The 17,326-nt window shown below is 40.8% G+C and overlaps 1 protein-coding gene across 1 annotated transcript in view; it reads right to left on the bottom strand.

Moving 5' to 3' along the window:
* Nucleotides 1-17,326, bottom strand: part of nbas (NBAS subunit of NRZ tethering complex) — a 151,888-nt gene that overhangs the window by 32,488 nt on the left and 102,074 nt on the right. The window contains exons 45-49 of the mRNA XM_069158355.1: nt 15,837-16,177; nt 13,883-14,107; nt 11,424-11,626; nt 7,857-7,946; nt 5,209-5,392 (exon numbers count right to left, since the gene is read on the bottom strand). Of these exons, the coding sequence (XP_069014456.1) occupies nt 5,209-5,392; nt 7,857-7,946; nt 11,424-11,626; nt 13,883-14,107; nt 15,837-16,177 (1,043 nt within the window). The remainder of the gene's footprint in view (nt 1-5,208; nt 5,393-7,856; nt 7,947-11,423; nt 11,627-13,882; nt 14,108-15,836; nt 16,178-17,326) is intronic.

Here is a 17,326-nt window from a genome sequence, read left to right on the forward strand (position 1 = left end):
TTTTTTTTCAGCAGTGATTTATCTGTAGCCAATCACATGTTTCTTTTCCTTTCAGCCTATCCCATAAGCAGGGAGTTGAGGGTATGATTTAATGTGATCACACAGCATTACATCTGCACAGTCTGCAGTTATGAACAGGAGGATGTGTCGCTGCCATATGTCACGTAGTCAGCCATGGATGCAAGAGATTGTTGATTGGCTGAAAAGGAAGGAGACATCTAATTGGCTGCAGATGAATCCTGAAAACATTTGCTTTGTGCATTGATTAATATTCACACTAATCTGATTCCATAATCTACCTGTGTTACATTCTGTCCAGAAATAGGAATTCTGTAATTTTCTGCTTAATTGGTGCATAACATTTTTTAAATTACCATCCTATCTTTCTATTGAACAATTTGGAGGTGGAGTGAGAGACTATAGGAGACTGACAAATAGACTACAGGAAACAGGCAAGAAAAAAAGCAATAGCCATCATGGTTGTGTTTAGATGTGACTGCATGATAACAAATATGGTTGGCCATGCAAGAAAAGGGAGGAAGATCGAGAAAGAGGAAATAATTTAACACTACAGGGAGGTGAGTATTATTATTATTATTATTAGTGAGAGATTAAAATACAGTAAAGATCATACAGTATGTTTTTGTAATGTACAGCAGTTATCAGTTACTTTTAAAGGTGTTTTATCATGTGTGACTGTCGAGAAAAGCAGATCAGTCCAAAGAAGAGACGTAATCAGAAACAAGAAGCAGAAACGGTCAAGAAAAAAGTCCTATACCTCTGAGAATAAATATAGAAACTCTAAATTTAAAACGTTCTCAAATTAAACCCTAAAGGAAGGAATTGAAAGAGAAAAAAATAATTTAACATTTTGAAAGGTGAAATAAATATGCGTATGAATACATATGAAGACATGCCTCGGGCAAAATCACATAGGGGATAGGTTGGATTTAACGTATGGGGTCCTGAGGCTCTGTAGCTGCAGAGTAGAAGCTGCCAGACTACAACTACATACCCTGTTCTGCTCAGCTCACTTCATCCATTTTAGATAGACGACGCACTGCAAGGCCAAACAGCACAGCACCAAAACAATGTGTCACAGCAAATGATCCCTGACACTGACGTGGGGGGAAAGGGGCTTGTAGCATGAATTGGTGATCACAGCTGATGAGCTCCGTGATGACTTTTCGTGCACGCGCGCACACGCATGCATACAGCTGATTTTCCTTGCAACCTCCCCCTGTGGTGTGCAACATACCGAGTGAGCACAGGTGTGAAGACCTTGATGCAGTGACCCGCTTCACCTTCCCCGTGTGTTTTTATGTGAGCGTTACAAGCCTGATGTGCCCATTAATGCGAGGACCATCGTGGGATTTGGCACAGTCATTTGTATCTCTACACTATAAAATCAAGGCTGCAGCAGAGATAGCGTTATATTAACAAGCATGTATACAGTATGCACCCAAGCACAATAAGCAGGCAGTGTGTGAGTGTATATTTGCTTTCTGATGTCACCTCTTTGTCTTTGAAATGTCATAAAGAAATAACCTTATCTATATTGTTGTTAGTGACATAAAGGCCAAATGTACAATATACACACAGACAAAACAGAACATCTAGTCTTGACATTTGGATGCCCTGCTGTTATGACTAATCATTCAAAATTAAGTCACAAAATCTATTCCTGGCTTCACCTCTCACACCCTCCATGCCTCTCCTCCCGCATCACCCCCCCCACCCCCTCCTCCACACACTACCTAAATGTCAGCATTTCAATTTGGCTCATTAGTACCTCCCTTTTTCGGTGTCCCTGTGGCTGAGCAGAGTGTTGGGATGCAAAGGGAGAAAGAGGAGATGATATATTGGAATGGTGAATGGAAGGTGGTTCTCTTTTTCTGTTTCAATATATTCTCTTTCTCTCTTTATATCTCTTATCCATCATTATCTCTCTCCTCTCTCTCCGTTTCCTTCTGATATATCATCGCTGGGTCTGTGTGAGGCAGCGGCTGTGAATCATGTAGTGGCCTTTTCCACTGATACAGGCCAGCTTGACCCAGTCTGGACACCGCTGGGCTAAACAGCATCCATCATAATAGCATTCGCCTGCTTCCATCACAAGGCGCCACATGCTGGAATTTATGCATGTTTGTGTGTGTGTTTCTGACTGGGTGTATAATACAGAAATGCTGATGTATATAAATGAGAATGCATGGACAAAAAAAAAAAACATACAGACTGCAGATATAGGCAGGCAGCAAAGGAGAGGGAGGAGGCTTGGACAGCCAATATAAACAAACTACAGGACCACAGTTTTCCCTGTCTTTATAAGTCAGGGGACGCAAAAGCTTTTCATTACGCTAATATAATTACGCCTTTTATTAGCTTAAGTTCGAAGCAACGTCACCAATGTTGTCACGTTTCTTGCAAAGAGTGTCGCACATTATCGCTCAAATGTGGAATGACACATTCACAATTTCTGCAAGGTCAAGGTAAGCGAGGAATTACGGTTATTCCTGAGACAAATGAAGGTACTGAAAGCTAGATATGATTAAGTTAGAGAAGTAAATAGGACTGGATAACAAACTTCAGTGGGCTACTTTTTTTGAACGCTTGCTTGGTGTTTGGCTACGTTAACTGCATGGTTAACTTGCAAGTTTTTGATCGTAAGCCAGGTCTTCCCATTTCTTCATTTTTAGCTGCTACTGAGCCAACTTGAGGTGATGTCAGCAATCTTGCTAAATAACTCATTCGGACATCGGTAATGGTAATAAATGCTTTTGTGTCAGTTGCTCTTCAGCCATGTTGGCTAGCTTTCTACATTCAATTCACTTTGTGTTGGGAAATCCAGGTTTTGTAACTAACTGTTCTTTGTCAGCATCCAATGTATTCTGATTTGACGAAAGAGTTCACTGTGATTTCTGATTTGTATAGAAATTGTGATTTTGAGGAATTACCACTTGTGGCCACTGTGCAGTAAAAGTTACAAAATGTTTGTTTTCATATAGTCTCAGTGTTCCTATAGTGTTTTCAGTTTAAAATGCTCCAAAAACTGACAGTCATTACCCGCTCGAGAGTGTGTGTGTGTGTGTGTGTGTATAATGTACGTACATGCATCTTAATGAATGAAAACTTTGTTCCATTTGAGACTAAACCATTGTCAGTGTGTATGTGTGTGTGTGTGTGTGTGTGTATGTGTGTGTGTGTTTGTGTATGTGTGTGTGTGTGTGTGAGTGTGTACAGCCTATCTGCAGCTCCCTTTGATAGTAGACGGCAGTGTTAATCAGACGTCTTTGTCAGAGCAGCAAACAGACAGCGGCGGAAAAGGAAAGATGGGGAGAACTTAAAACATACTACTGGCATCAGTTTCCCTCACAAACGGAGGCATGACAGCACGCTTGTCATGGAAATCACAGCGGGCTGCCTGTTTGTGTGTGTATGTGTATCGTATCTGTGTACTGTGCAGTAGGGGTGAGTGTGCAAGAGTATGCAAAATGGATAGAGTGGATTTATGCGAGTGTGTGTTTGTCTCTGGGGCAGCCTGGGACACAGTTAGGAGGGAGCTGTGCTGATTAGTTAGGGGACCAGAATGGGAACAATACCGACTCTTTTCCTTCCCTCTTCCCCCCCTGCTGTCTCTGTCAGCATCAGACTTTTTTCTCATCGAGCACCACTTCTCCCCCTTCTTCTTTTTCCATTCTGGCTGTCAGCCGACATGATGAGGTCAGAGAGGGGCACTACCATGTCTCTGCCATGGCCTTGGGGGAAGTTGCTGCCATCAGTGCCACCTCTGCTTACGGGTGGTACCAGACCAGGCAACATGATTAACGGACAACTGTTTTTAGTCGAGCAGTTGACACAATGAAAAGTCGCTGCAGTTAGAAGGCAAAATGTATAAAACAAAAGAGTGAACGCATGTGTTCTGTGTTTGCGCACGGGTTTGGTTTTGTGTGTCAGTACAGATGTGATCATGAAAAATATTTTCAATTAACAACAATTCTGACGGTGAAAGTTAAATGGGACATTTGACTCCGAGAACCCTGCTGACACATTTAAAGGCCTTCTGGTAGCCTTGGGGAGAGACAAGAGAAAGTGGCACTTCATCTGAAAGGAGTCTCGTTCTTGCAGCGAGACTTCTTTTACAAGATTAATTAACAGATCCCATGGATGTACATCCCTTTAAGAGAGTACGTGTGCCTACATGTGTGCGTGTGTGTGTGTGTGTGTGTGTGTGTGTGTGTGTGTGTGTGTGTGTGTGTGTGTGTGTGTGTGTGTGTGTGTGTGTGTGTGTGTGTGTGTGTGCGTGTATTTCATCAGAGCCTGTCAAATGTCGGGAGTGCACCCAATTAGTCAAAGAGTCCGGGCCCACACACCTGTCTACCTGCTGACAATGGCCCACGGCTGTGCACATACATTCACACATTAATTAACCAGCTTGGGCCATTAATTTGTCAGTCAGATAACTTAATGACTAGCCACTCAGTTGTCACTTACACCAGGGAGGGAGGAGGCTGAGCCACCCAAGCCAAACATACACGTGCAAACATACAGCATGCTCCGACACAGACAATATAAATATGTAAAACACTATTGCAAATATACAGAGGACTTAGGGAAGCTTACAGGTAAATTATGTGCGGATTTTACAAAGAACTGAATTATTGACAACTGTATGCTAACAGAAGAAAAATAGTTTTGGAAGTTCCTTTTTTTTTTTTTTGTGACATGCAGAACACATGTTCGTAGCCAGTCAAATTTGAATAAATTTGCATAATCTTTAAGTGATTCTATAAATATACAACGGTGGCAGAGACATGAGTGAGACATCAACTCTGCACTGTACACCACCCGTTTTTTTTTTAGCCAAAAGCCTATAATCTTACATAATGGGAATGTACGTATAAATTCACATTCACATATTGTTATTATGGGATGAGTGGTTTCTTTATTCGTCCTCTTAACCTGCATCTTAAGCCCCCCCATCTCCTTCCACTTATCTCCTTGTATCTTCTCAATTTCTAATATCTTTTACAAATTAATGACCATGGACCAAAGAAAAGGAAAAGATCCATTCCTCTCTGGTCTCCTTAAGGTCAATTACCGTTCGTTTTTTAGAGTGACTGGGATTAACGTTGTTTCTCAAGTAATGTATAATTTGCATTTCTAATTTCCATTTCATGCTCGCATGTGTGAGTGTGTCGGTGCAGTTACCTCTCTGTCTTTGAGAACAGCCTGAGTTCTGTAGAGCAGCAGAAGACGAACGTCACTGTCGCCGAGGCTGAAGTTACTCTCCAGGATCTGCAGAACGTCGATGCGAGGCCTCACGGGTAGAGACGCATCACCGCAGAATGGACGCAACCAGGCCAGGAGGTCATCGGAAGTCACTGCGCTGTCACTGAGGGAGGTGGTTGAGAGGGACAGCAGTCAGGCAGGTTGAGCGAAGCCGACATAAAGAGACAGAGATTAAGAGATAAGGTGGAGAGCTTACGCTAGGAAAATGTTAGCAAGAAGTTTGGCTTCTTTCTTTTAAAATCTTTCAGAAAACTTGCAGAGTAAATTTAACATTTACATTTTTCACAGAAATACCAAAAAAATCTTTTGTATTTTTCTGTGTAAAATTTCCAAACTAGACATCCAGGTAAAACATTTACTAATGTGCAACTCATTTACACATTATTTTATGTTCTTACACTTTTATTGCTCTACCCAGCAAAATATGCAAATTAGAGTTAAAAGGATTAGTAGCAAGAGGATAAAATACAGAAAACTAATTGTAACTTTTTTGCAAAACAATAAATAAGGTCAATTTCAAAAGAAAAAAAAAATCATTGGTTTCAGCTACTCAAATGGGAGGATTTGGTGTTTTTCTATGTTTTTCAAATTGAAAGTTTTTGCAATTTGGGCTGTTGGTTAGACATAAGAAAAGATCTGAAGACACCACCTTGAGCTTTAGGAAACTGAAAATTAGTACTTATTTTGGGGCATTTAATAGACTAAATGATAAATTGAGGAAATAGAAAGATTGATCAAAACTGAAAATAAGTCTAATCCTGACTGCAAAAAAAAAAAAAAAAAAGATTAGCTTTGTGAACACTGCATCAATTTAGAGTGCTTTTGTCACAAATCCATTACTTGACTTGCCTTATTTGACTGACAGTCACAAAAGGAATGACCACCAGAGCAGGACTGGTGCTGTCAAAATGTTGGCAACCAAGAAAAACGCTACCAGACAGGTAGGCAAGGGCCTCTTGTTGATTTATCTTCATTTATTTATCAGGCATTTTACTGACATTTGACTCTGAATAGGTGGTAATTTCAGACCTTGAATAGAGCTGAGTGTAAAGAAAGGGACACAAAGGCAGAGGAAGCTTGTGTGATTTATGTTCAACTCAAAAACTCGGAACACTTATTTGGATTATGAACATGGGTCTGGGATCAAGTTATCTGACATTTATTCTGTGACGACAATTTACACTCGACAAAAATATAAATGCAAAACCTTTAATTTCATGATGACACAAAAGGTCCATTTTGCTAAATTTCTGTTCACAAATTTTTTTAATGTTTGTTAGTGAGCACTTCACTTTTGCCAAGATAAACATCCACCTGACAGGTGTGGCATCAAGAGACTGATTAAACATCTTGATTATTGCAGAGTTGTGCCATGCATAGGTAACAATAAAAGACACTCTAAAATATGAAGTTTTGTCTTGAAAAAATATGTTTCAGTATATGCACGTTTCATGGCCAACAGCGTGGTGGACATTCCTCCAGTCAGCATATCAATTGTACGCTCTCTAAGAACTTGCGACATCTGGAGCATTATGTCTCTTATAAAACTGCACATTTTAGAGTGGTCTTTTATTGTGACCTGTCCAAAGGCACAGCTGTACAATAATCGTGCTGTTTCATCAGCATATTGATGCCACCCCTGTCAGGTAGATGGATCATCCTGGCAAATGTGAAGCGATTTTAACAACTTTGTGAGCAAAATTTTAGAGAAATGAATCTTTGTGTGCATAAAAGAGATATTTAAGAAAAATCTGAGAAAAAACAAAAAAGTGTTGTGTTTCTATTTTTGTCAAGTGGAGTTTAAGCACAGCAAAGAATGTGTTTCTGCAAGTGTAGTAAGATACGAGTGTGTATACGATTTGTATGAGTGTGTGCGTACGATTTGTATGGGTGTGTGCGTACGATTTGTATGGGTGTGTGCGTACGATTTGTATGAGTGTGTGCGTACGATTTGTATGAGTGTGTGTGTACGATTTGTATGAGTGTGTGTATACGATTTGTATGGGTGTGTGTGTGTGTACGATTTGTATGGGTGTGTGTATACGATTTGTATGAGTGTGTGTGTACGATTTGTATGGGTGTGTGTATACGATTTGTATGAGTGTGTGTATACGATTTGTATGAGTGTGTGTATACGATTTGTATGGGTGTGTGTGTACGATTTGTATGGGTGTGTGTGTACGATTTGTATGGGTGTGTGTGTACGATTTGTATGGGTGTGTGTGTACGATTTGTATGGGTGTGTATACGATTTGTATGAGTGTGTGCGTACGATTTGTATGAGTGTGTGCGTACGATTTGTATGGGTGTGTGTGTACGATTTGTATGAGTGTGTGTATACGATTTGTATGGGTGTGTGTGTGTGTACGATTTGTATGGGTGTGTGTATATGATTTGTATGAGTGTGTGCATACGATTTGTATGAGTGTGTGTATACGATTTATATGAGTGTGTGTGTACGATTTGTATGGGTGTGTGTATACGATTTGTATGAGTGTGTGTATACGATTTGTATGAGTGTGTGTATACGATTTGTATGGGTGTGTGCGTGGACAGATGGAACCTACCCCCTCTGCACATTGTTGTGCACAGCGGTCACCATGGCCTCCAGGACTCTGAGGGGTTCTGGGTAATTTGTCACGGCACCTGGGTCTCCACTGAAAAACAAACCACATCACCACAATCATCTTACATAATACGCTAATTAAGATAAGATTTAGAAATTACCACAATGTCAAGGGATGACAACAAAAAAATAATAATCAAAGGCTTTCTTGTCAGGGACAGTGTTAGTTAAAAATTTGTCTGGCAGCGATTAAATGTTTGAAGCAAACGCAGCTTTGTGAAAATTAACCATCATGAAATTAATTTAAGTCCTGGAGACATGAGGCAACAGACAAACATTTAAATCCGTCTCCAATGGTACAAGCTCATAGGCACGGGGAACATGATGGAAATTTACAAGAATAGATAATTTATTCATTTAAATTTGATAAATTAGATTTCTCTTCGCAAATGGGGTGTAAATGAGAAAGGTTTAAAGGCACACAATAGTCGGTGAGTTTAAAAATGTAACTGGAACGTGATTAGTGTAGTTTTTAGTGTCGCTGTTGGTTCTACTGTTGTGCGTGTGTGTGTGCATGTGTGTATGCTGCATGTTGGAGGGCTATTATTCACAAAGAAAGAAAGGGGGGAAAAAAAGTAATTTCCCCTGACTCAACTGCACTTTACTGCTGGGATTATATCCATACACACGTGTATAAATGTGTGTGTATATATAATATAATATAACATATATATTATATATATATATATATATATTATATATACACATTTATATATATACATTATATATATATAATTATATATAATATGCATATATTATATATATAATATGTATATATTATATATATATACATATATGTAATATATATATATATATATATATATATATACATATTATATATATAATACATATATATACACACACACACACACATTTATACATATGTATTCACACACAACATACAAATGCTCTGGCAAAAGGCGGAAAGCCGACACAGCATTTTCTTCATGGCATTTTACCACTTACATTTTCTCTTCAAACACACACTAACTCAGAACAGTTATGACAGTTACAAAAGATAGCCATTAGTGTGAGGCTCAGGTAAGTCTGCTGCACCAAACTGAAGGCTTTAAGAGAGCCAAAAACAAGACTGCCTCATTCATACCTGCCAAACAGAATGTTTCGAGACGACGGACGGGGACACACACCCGCACACCCGCACACACAGTCGATGCATAAAGGAACATTCACATGCAAGAACACTGGAGGGACATGTGCAAGGGAAAGAAAACCTCCAGTGAATACCTAAGGCTGTGTGCACACAGCTCTGCACCTAACGCACAGAACACGCACACATTCATGGAGACTGACTGTGCGCGTGCGCACGTGTTTGTGTGCGTGTGTGTGTGTGTGTGTGGGAGCAGAGTGAGATCTGGAGGGGAACAGCTGTATCAGGCTGCATTAATTATGAAAAGATAATGAATCAGAGAAAGGGGAAGAATATGTGCATGCAAGAAAAAATGTGCGTGTGTGTGTGTGTGTGTGTGTGTGTGTGTATGTGTGTGTGTGTGTGTGTTCATTAGGGATAGTGGCCACATGTCTATATGAAGACAAATGTGTGAGTGTCTGTGCACGTGCACAAGTATCTTCTGGTGGTGTATAAATGCAGGTGCCATTTATCTGCCCTATGCACCATTGAGCAGCCATAAAAAGCAGGAAATGAGGCAGGAATATAATCAAGGCAATTGGTACTCATTTATCAAGCCAATCAGATGGCCCCGATGATATCTGGTTCTGTCAGTAAAATGTGGCTCACTGGTCTGTCAAGATTTGCACACTAGATTCTATTAGGGCAAAAGGACAAGATGAACAAAAAGCTATTTAAGCCTATGAATGTTAAATCACAGCAACTTGGCACTATGTGTTTACTTTATTGTTTCTATCTATTTTTATGTAGTTTCTGGATCATACTATATCCAAGCATTTGCCATAGTCCTTAAATCTGGCAGCTCTGCAGACATGTCAGGATGAATCACCTCTCCCTGCCTCTTGAATGCTGGGAGCAGGGAAACACCAATAAAATGCTGTGAGCCCAACTCCCACAGGCAGCTACTGTAGATTCAATTCAACACTTCAGGCATTTGTTTTGACAGTGTTCTTCCCACCAACATGCTGAGCCCAAAGTGGACCTATATAAAGTATATTTTCAGATAACAACCAACAAAGATCAGGTTGTAGGTGGCGTGTTCAGGTGGCCTTCCATATATTTGAATGTACATCATAAAGCCCGCTTTTCATGTGGATTTAGATTCTTCTCTTAATCTGGATAGTTGTGAAAATACATGTATTGCATACATATGTCTGTAATCTGACCAGACAGGCATAAAAGGGGTACATGTAGATGATAATGTCGTTTGGCAAGGCATGACGGTGAATGTAAAAAAAGATTAAATTAAGACAAAAGGCAACTATGTGTACCAACCTGATATCCTGATTTTCCAGCTACCTTCGTTATGTTTGCCACAGTGGGTGTTATCTTTGGTAGCACACAGCACACGAGGCAGCAGTGCAGCAATGAAATATTTTCAACACTATCCTATTATTAACCATTTTCTGAACAACTCGGGGCTTACAGGCGGCCTACCAGCGTCTATGTAATGTATGATTTACAAACCAGTGAAAACAACCGTGAGATCCCCACAAATAATCACTGGCTGCAGAGGTCGGTGGAGAGTATAGATTTTTGACTCTTATAGGTGAAGATGTCGAGGTTTCAAAGAATTTAGTCGCTATGAGTAATTACAGCTGCAGAAGTTAAGCAACACAGCATGAAGCAATTCTCTGTACATGTAAGCATAAAAAGGATATTTAGTCCTACAGTTGTATATATAGTCCCCCTTCCACTACTACATACCTACCACATCTAGATGCTAACCTATGTTAATATTCTTGCAGTCTACAAAGTTTGTTTTTTACTTTTATGTTAGTTTATATTGAAATATAGAAATGTATACTTTTGTAATTGAAAGTTTCTTTTTGAATTTAAAATGGCAATTTGTGAGATTTGGTTTTTTATTTTTGGTTATGAAGGTCTTTTTGTTACAACGAGGTTGCCGAGCAACCAGTGAGTACTCAAAGTCCTTGTGACCTGATGCACAACTTCTCATTTTATTATAGCATGGTTATTTTAATCAACTTCGTTCAAACAACATTAATTACTCTGGTTTAAAGGTTCTGGTAGGTTTACTTTTCCTGGTTCCAGCTGCGTAGTTCTTCTCATCATCTCTCGGCAAAAAATGAAAAGTGTTTTATCCAAAATGACGCATAATTCCTTCAAGTGCACAACCAGGTTTTTCGGTGTTATTGTGCACATGCACTGTAGATAAAAGCAGTTACTTATCAGCAGATGCCCTTGAGGAAATTACATCAGTGAAATTGTATGAATGGGACGGGTTTTTGTATCAGTGTACTGACAAGACTTGACTTTATACTGCGTGTTATGTTCGTGTTTTCTACTATGTGTGTCACGGAGAAATAGAGGAAACAGAAGAAAGAAAAGACATAATACCTGAGTGCGGCCACTACTCTCTCCACTGCATCATGAAGCACAGATTTGACAGACAGGTCGAGGCGTCCAACAGCCACATGCAGAAGCTCCCCAATGCGCTCCAAAGGCTGTCCATCAGTTGCCATGGTGACTGCTAACTCGCAAACTTTCGACCTCTCAGAACGGGACAAATCATAAAGTTGACTGTACCCCTGCAGCTGCTCCTGAAAGGTGAACAAAAGTATGACAGACAGATAGAAATAAAATGAAAGGTGGGACACTATTTCACAGTGTGGGAGTTGAGGTTGTCTAAAAGTTAAGAAAATATTAAGAAAATACAAAACAGACAAACAAATAATAATGAGACAGCAGAAGAAAGTCACAAAGTGAAGAACAAAAGAGGGAAAAAAGAAAAACATTTTGGAGACAGGGCTTTGAAAAAGAGAGAAATGAACAGTAAAAGCAGAACACAAAAAAGTGAGAAAGAGGAGAAATGTGTGTTGCAGGAGGTACAAAGATTAGTGAATACATTTTGCATTGGTTCACTGCTCACTTTGAGTAACACAATTACATTCCTGGCATTAAGTCAAGCACAATGAGTGTAGGCACTGAACTCCAACAAGGGAACTGTGTCACCTGACCTGTTTGTAATATTCATACACAGGTCATTCAGGACAGGACATTGATATTCATATGATATTCCTTATATTGATATGATATTAATTAAATATGGATATAATACATTTATGATATTTGATATGAATATTATATTCAGAGGCAGAATACCAGCTAACGGGGACATGAGCGTCTGTGGGAAATATGTGGTGCTTCAGTTCGGGGCAGTGGACATGATGACGGCAAGGTGTGCTATAAAACTCTCTATAAAAAGCTCTCAATTTATCTTTCATTGTTACAATCCTAAATTTCGATCACAGGAGAGATTAAAGATCAATATGTACAATATGAAATTTGCTGTCCTCACCGCAGATCAAGGCACCTGTGGTAGCGACCGGTCACGTAGGCTTGATAAATGACCACAGTACAGGCGAAGAGAACCTGCAGAGTTCCCTCTATCTATCTTTCTCTACCTATCTGCCCTTTCCTGGTTCTTATATCCTTTTTATCTAGCTCCAAGTATACAATCGCCTTCTCCACCCAAAGAGGGGAAGTTACATTATGGAGGATGTGAGTGTGAGTGTGTGTGTGTGTGTGTGTGTGTGTGTGTGTGTGTGTGTGTGTGTGTGTGTGTGTGTGTGTGTGTGTGTTTGTGTGCGCGTGTACATGCACCTGTGACTCTGCCCTGCCTTGTAATGCTTGGATTTTCTTCTCCATTATGGAGATGCTTTTAAACAGATAAAACAGGGGCTAAATGTTATTAACTTGCACAGAGTGGAGGTCAGAAAAGACCAGTTTTCACAGCTGTCTTATAGTTGCATAGCAACGCTCAGCTCGTAATGTCCCCTTTTCTCTAGCCCCACATTAATTTTGTGTATAACACACACACACACACACACACACACACACACACACACACACACACACACACACACACACACACACACGCACACGCACACGCACACAGCTACAGTGAGGGAGGTGGCAGTGGGGTAAGTCAGTGTGACTTTGCCTAATGAATACAGCATGGTGCATGTACTGTATACATCCATAAGTCGGGGGTCATTTGAAACAGCCGCCCATTGATTTACATTAATATACCCTTGACTGGTCCCAGTGAGGCTGGGAAGAGCTTTGCTGAGCAGAACCACCCCAAAAATATAAAACACATGTACACAACCGCAAAAAGAATATCGACACCATCTGCATGTCCAACTAAAGGTGACATTATGAACCGGCAAGGTAACAGGAAGTGATGAAGTGCATGTGTGTGTCTATGTGTCGCAATCAGTAAATTAATTGGGCTTTGGATATTGGCTTTTTGGTCAACTTGCATGCTAATTAACAATTAACAAAGACAACAAAATTAACCATATGTAGATGTCTGTTGCTCACTTTATGTTACAATATCATAAAATAAGTGATTACCTTCAACCAAAGTCAGAATTATGCTCTTGTAGCAACAACAATTATTTGTATTTCTTAATTGCTCAGTATATTTACAGTCTACATTGCAAAAATTAAGTGGAATATATCATTAAGTTCATCAAGCCAATGAAGCTTGGTTTATTTTTGGAAATATTTTTGTGCAAATACTTCCTGCACAAACAAACCAGATTTAGCTTCATATACATTGCAGTTACTTACAATTCTAGTTTAAGAGAATGAATTAATCACTCAAAATGCTAAAGCACGGCTTTGACTCACTGTAGCAATTTCTCTTTTTGTCCACATCTACATTAAAAAAAAAATCTGTGAATCACTATTAGAATTTGTGTGTTCATTTAATGGATCATTTACCACACAAAGAGGAATTCTCTCTCCAACTAATGAAATGGTTGAAGCGTGTGGCAGATGGGGTCTACCTGCTGGCTGTCTTTGAGTGACAGAATGAAGGCATGACTCAGGGTGTCCAGGTGGGCCTGTGATTGCTGCAGGTGTGCTAGAGCCTCATCAAAAGTCATCCCTGCTGGGTCCGTCCCTCCCTGCCCAACAGAACCATCGCCTCCTTGCTTCTTGCTCTTTTCACCCAGCTGGCGCAGGGCTTTGGTGGCTCGCTTTATCACCTCCAACCTCGCCTGGATGCTCAGCTGGACATTGAGCAGGATGGGTGGAAGGAAGAGAAGGAGGAGGAGGAGGCACGGGACAAGGAGAGCAAATTGGGAAGGGGGTTGGGGTCAAATTGGACAAAGAGAGGGAGACAATGGTGCATCGGTTATATACATGAATTGTTAATGTTGAAGAGAGATGGGTAGAACCCAATGTATCTGCACCAAAATATCACCAGGAACATGAGTAGCATGTGTGTATGTGTATGTGTGTGTGTGTGTGTGTGTGTGTGTGTGTGTGTGTGTGTGTGTGTGTGTGTGTGTGTGTGTGTGTGTGTGATCATAGCTGCCAGCCTGGTGTAATTGATTTGATACAGTGAGAGCAGGTTAACCATTCATGGGGAGAAAGAGCAGGCCTTTTGGCTGCAGGAGGTTTTACTCTGTTCTATGGAAGCACAGGCCCCTAACAAGCCCCTCACACACTTTCACACCAAGACACTTACAAATCCTCAGACTTCACACTTCCAGCAGTTTCTAGATATATTAAGTCAAACTGACTGAACTTTTCCCTGCCAGGACAGGAGGACCACTCAAATTGAGTTTACTGACATACGTGTAGAATTCTTGTAAAATGTGAACTGATGCAATTGTATATGTATATTGTATTCATATAGTTAACATCAATGGAAGTTGAAAATTGGCTGGATGTTGAGAAAGGGAGGACGCTTCCAACAAAGAGGTTATCAAAGATCAATACATCTGGGGGTCGAAAAATATGTCCAGTAGGAGGTGTGATAAGTTCCAGTCGTTCACCTCACCCCTTGGCCTTGCAGGAAATGGATGCATCCATAGTGGGAGAGAAGGGGAAGGGAGGGAAGGGGGGCTGCGGGGGACTGAAAGGTCAGTACCTAACAGGGAGAAGATTTCCCTTTTGAGGGTTAAAAATGGATTGAAAAAAAAGGAAGAGGAGGGTGGTGAGGGAAGGGGGAGTAGACAGTGTGTTCCTGAGAGGTAATCTGCATGGTAAAGACCACAGAAGGAAAACAGTGCCTGCTAGTAATTGGAGTTTAATTGGCTCTGAAGTAGAGCGGGATCAATTAGGTCTCTTGGAGTTGCGGGGAAAGAGAGGGGGCATAAGATCGCAATGCAAAAAAAAAAAAAAGAGGGGGATGGTCTGGAGAGAGGAGTTGGTGGGGCGCCAGCATGAAAGAAAAAAGAACAGTGGGCTACTATTGATAAGGTGCACTGAGGCACTTTAAGTCGACCGCGGGACAATTTTTCACAGTGCTGTAATTATGTGGCTGACATTTCTTGTGAAATTTTATAATTTCTTTTATAAATCATGACTGGTGTGTGCTTTGAGGCTACAAAGTGTGGATGTGAACAGAATAATGGATTTGAAATTAGGAAAGGTTTTTTTGACGTTCCAAAAAATTTAGCCAGAGGCATGAGAGAAGACCGGCTAGACGATGAAGAGTATGGAGGGAGGAATATGACAGTTTGATGTAGTGATTGAAAATCCCCACAATCCCTCCTTTCACACATTATGAATCCTGCCTGGGTGGGTGCCTGAAACCAACTACCTTCTGTGCTGCAATTACAAATTGTGTGTCTGCCCAACTCCCACCAGTTCCTGGCTGAGACTCTAATAAAAAAAAATAGAGCTTCTTTCACACTCCAATGTGTCATACTACTTTTTCCGATTTTCTGTCTGACATACAGTATTCATTTGAAAAAGATGGCTTGTTGTTTGAGTCCGATGTAGGCTTACATTTTTGGCAGCATCGGGAGAAAAGGTGACACTGTCCAAGAAGTGGACGGTGTCGGCAGGGACCAGTCTGTCCAGGTACTTGGAGCAGGTGTCGTAGGCGTGCAGGTAGTCTTGGTCGCCCTGTGGGGGTCTCTTCAACAGCTGGGGGTCTCCTTTCCAGAACAGCTTGCGCAACCACACTGCGTGGACTGCACTGGGGGAAATTGTTGCCCCTCCACCACCGGGCAGAGGCAGCCGATTGGCGAGTTTAGAGATGGACAGGACGTTCTGACTGATCAGAACCGGTTGGAGAGTGGCCAGTGGATCCAGAGATTCATCGGTCAGCTTCTGGTAGTTCAAACCTGTAACGTATTGAAGATAAATTGACGCGTGTCCCACATTTTTTACTTCAAAGCAACAGTTACTACATGCCATACAACGTCTTTTCTTCTCCACCTAACTCTTCAGCTTTATGAACCAAAATCAGTATACCTGGAGGCTCCCCCCAATCATCCTTGTACACATGACCTACTGTGATTTTCCTGTGGTTGCTGCTGAATCAGTCTGCCTCATACTTTATATTCAGAGCTTTCTATGGGAAAATATGAAGTAATCAAATCACAGCAGCTTCACCTAAGGCCAGCTTTTATTTGTATGCTATTTTATATTATCACAAAAATTCCTGAACATGATACACTTTAGAAATCTTTGTACTGCCACTCTTTCAACAATGAGACATATATTATAAAAGCCTAGAAGTCATTCTCAGGTATTGTGAATATTGTATTGGCACAGACAGGATAGATTTACTTGCATTGGCAGAATATAATGGCTACATTGTGAGAAAATCCCAGCATTGAAAGAAGTATAGCATATCTACGCTTCACTCAAGGTAGTATGTATATACATGCACGCTATGCTTGTGTATTTACATATGGTATATGGTAACCAATGCGGCAGAGTGATTTCATATGCAGAGGACGTTCAAAACTCAATTACATGACAGAAATGCACAAATAGAAATGCTCAGGAGAAATTAAAAAGGTTGATGTGAACAACAAAGATTGCGTTTGACCTGTGTGTGAAAATGTTGCTGTCTGACTTTGTCTGCATGCAAATGTGTGCAGTTGGACAGTGGAAGTGTCTGTGTGCATTATATCTACCACTGCGGTACTCTTTGAGCATGTATTTGTGTGTGTGTGTGTGTGTGTGTGTGTGTGTGTGTGTGTGTGTGTGTGTGTGTGTGTGTGTGTGTGTGTGTGTGTGTGTGAGAGAGAGAGAGAGAGAAAGAGAGAGACGGTGGTGTGCTCTTGGTCTCCGGCGCTATCAGACAGAGGCATTACTGTGGCAACACCACGGCCTGTCTGGGCTTTAAATATTTAACACTGGTTGGCCTGTGGGGAGAGGTCTGTCAACGCTGCTCGGAATCTCTCGCACAATCACACACACGTATGCAAAACTCTGCAGGGTGAGGGCGCGCGCGCGCGCGCACACGCACACACACACACACA

Source organism: Embiotoca jacksoni, unplaced genomic scaffold, assembly GCF_022577435.1.
Source record: "Embiotoca jacksoni isolate LCO1_2020_lvr unplaced genomic scaffold, fEmbJac1.0.p SCAF_23, whole genome shotgun sequence".
NCBI lineage: Eukaryota > Metazoa > Chordata > Actinopteri > Embiotocidae > Embiotoca > Embiotoca jacksoni.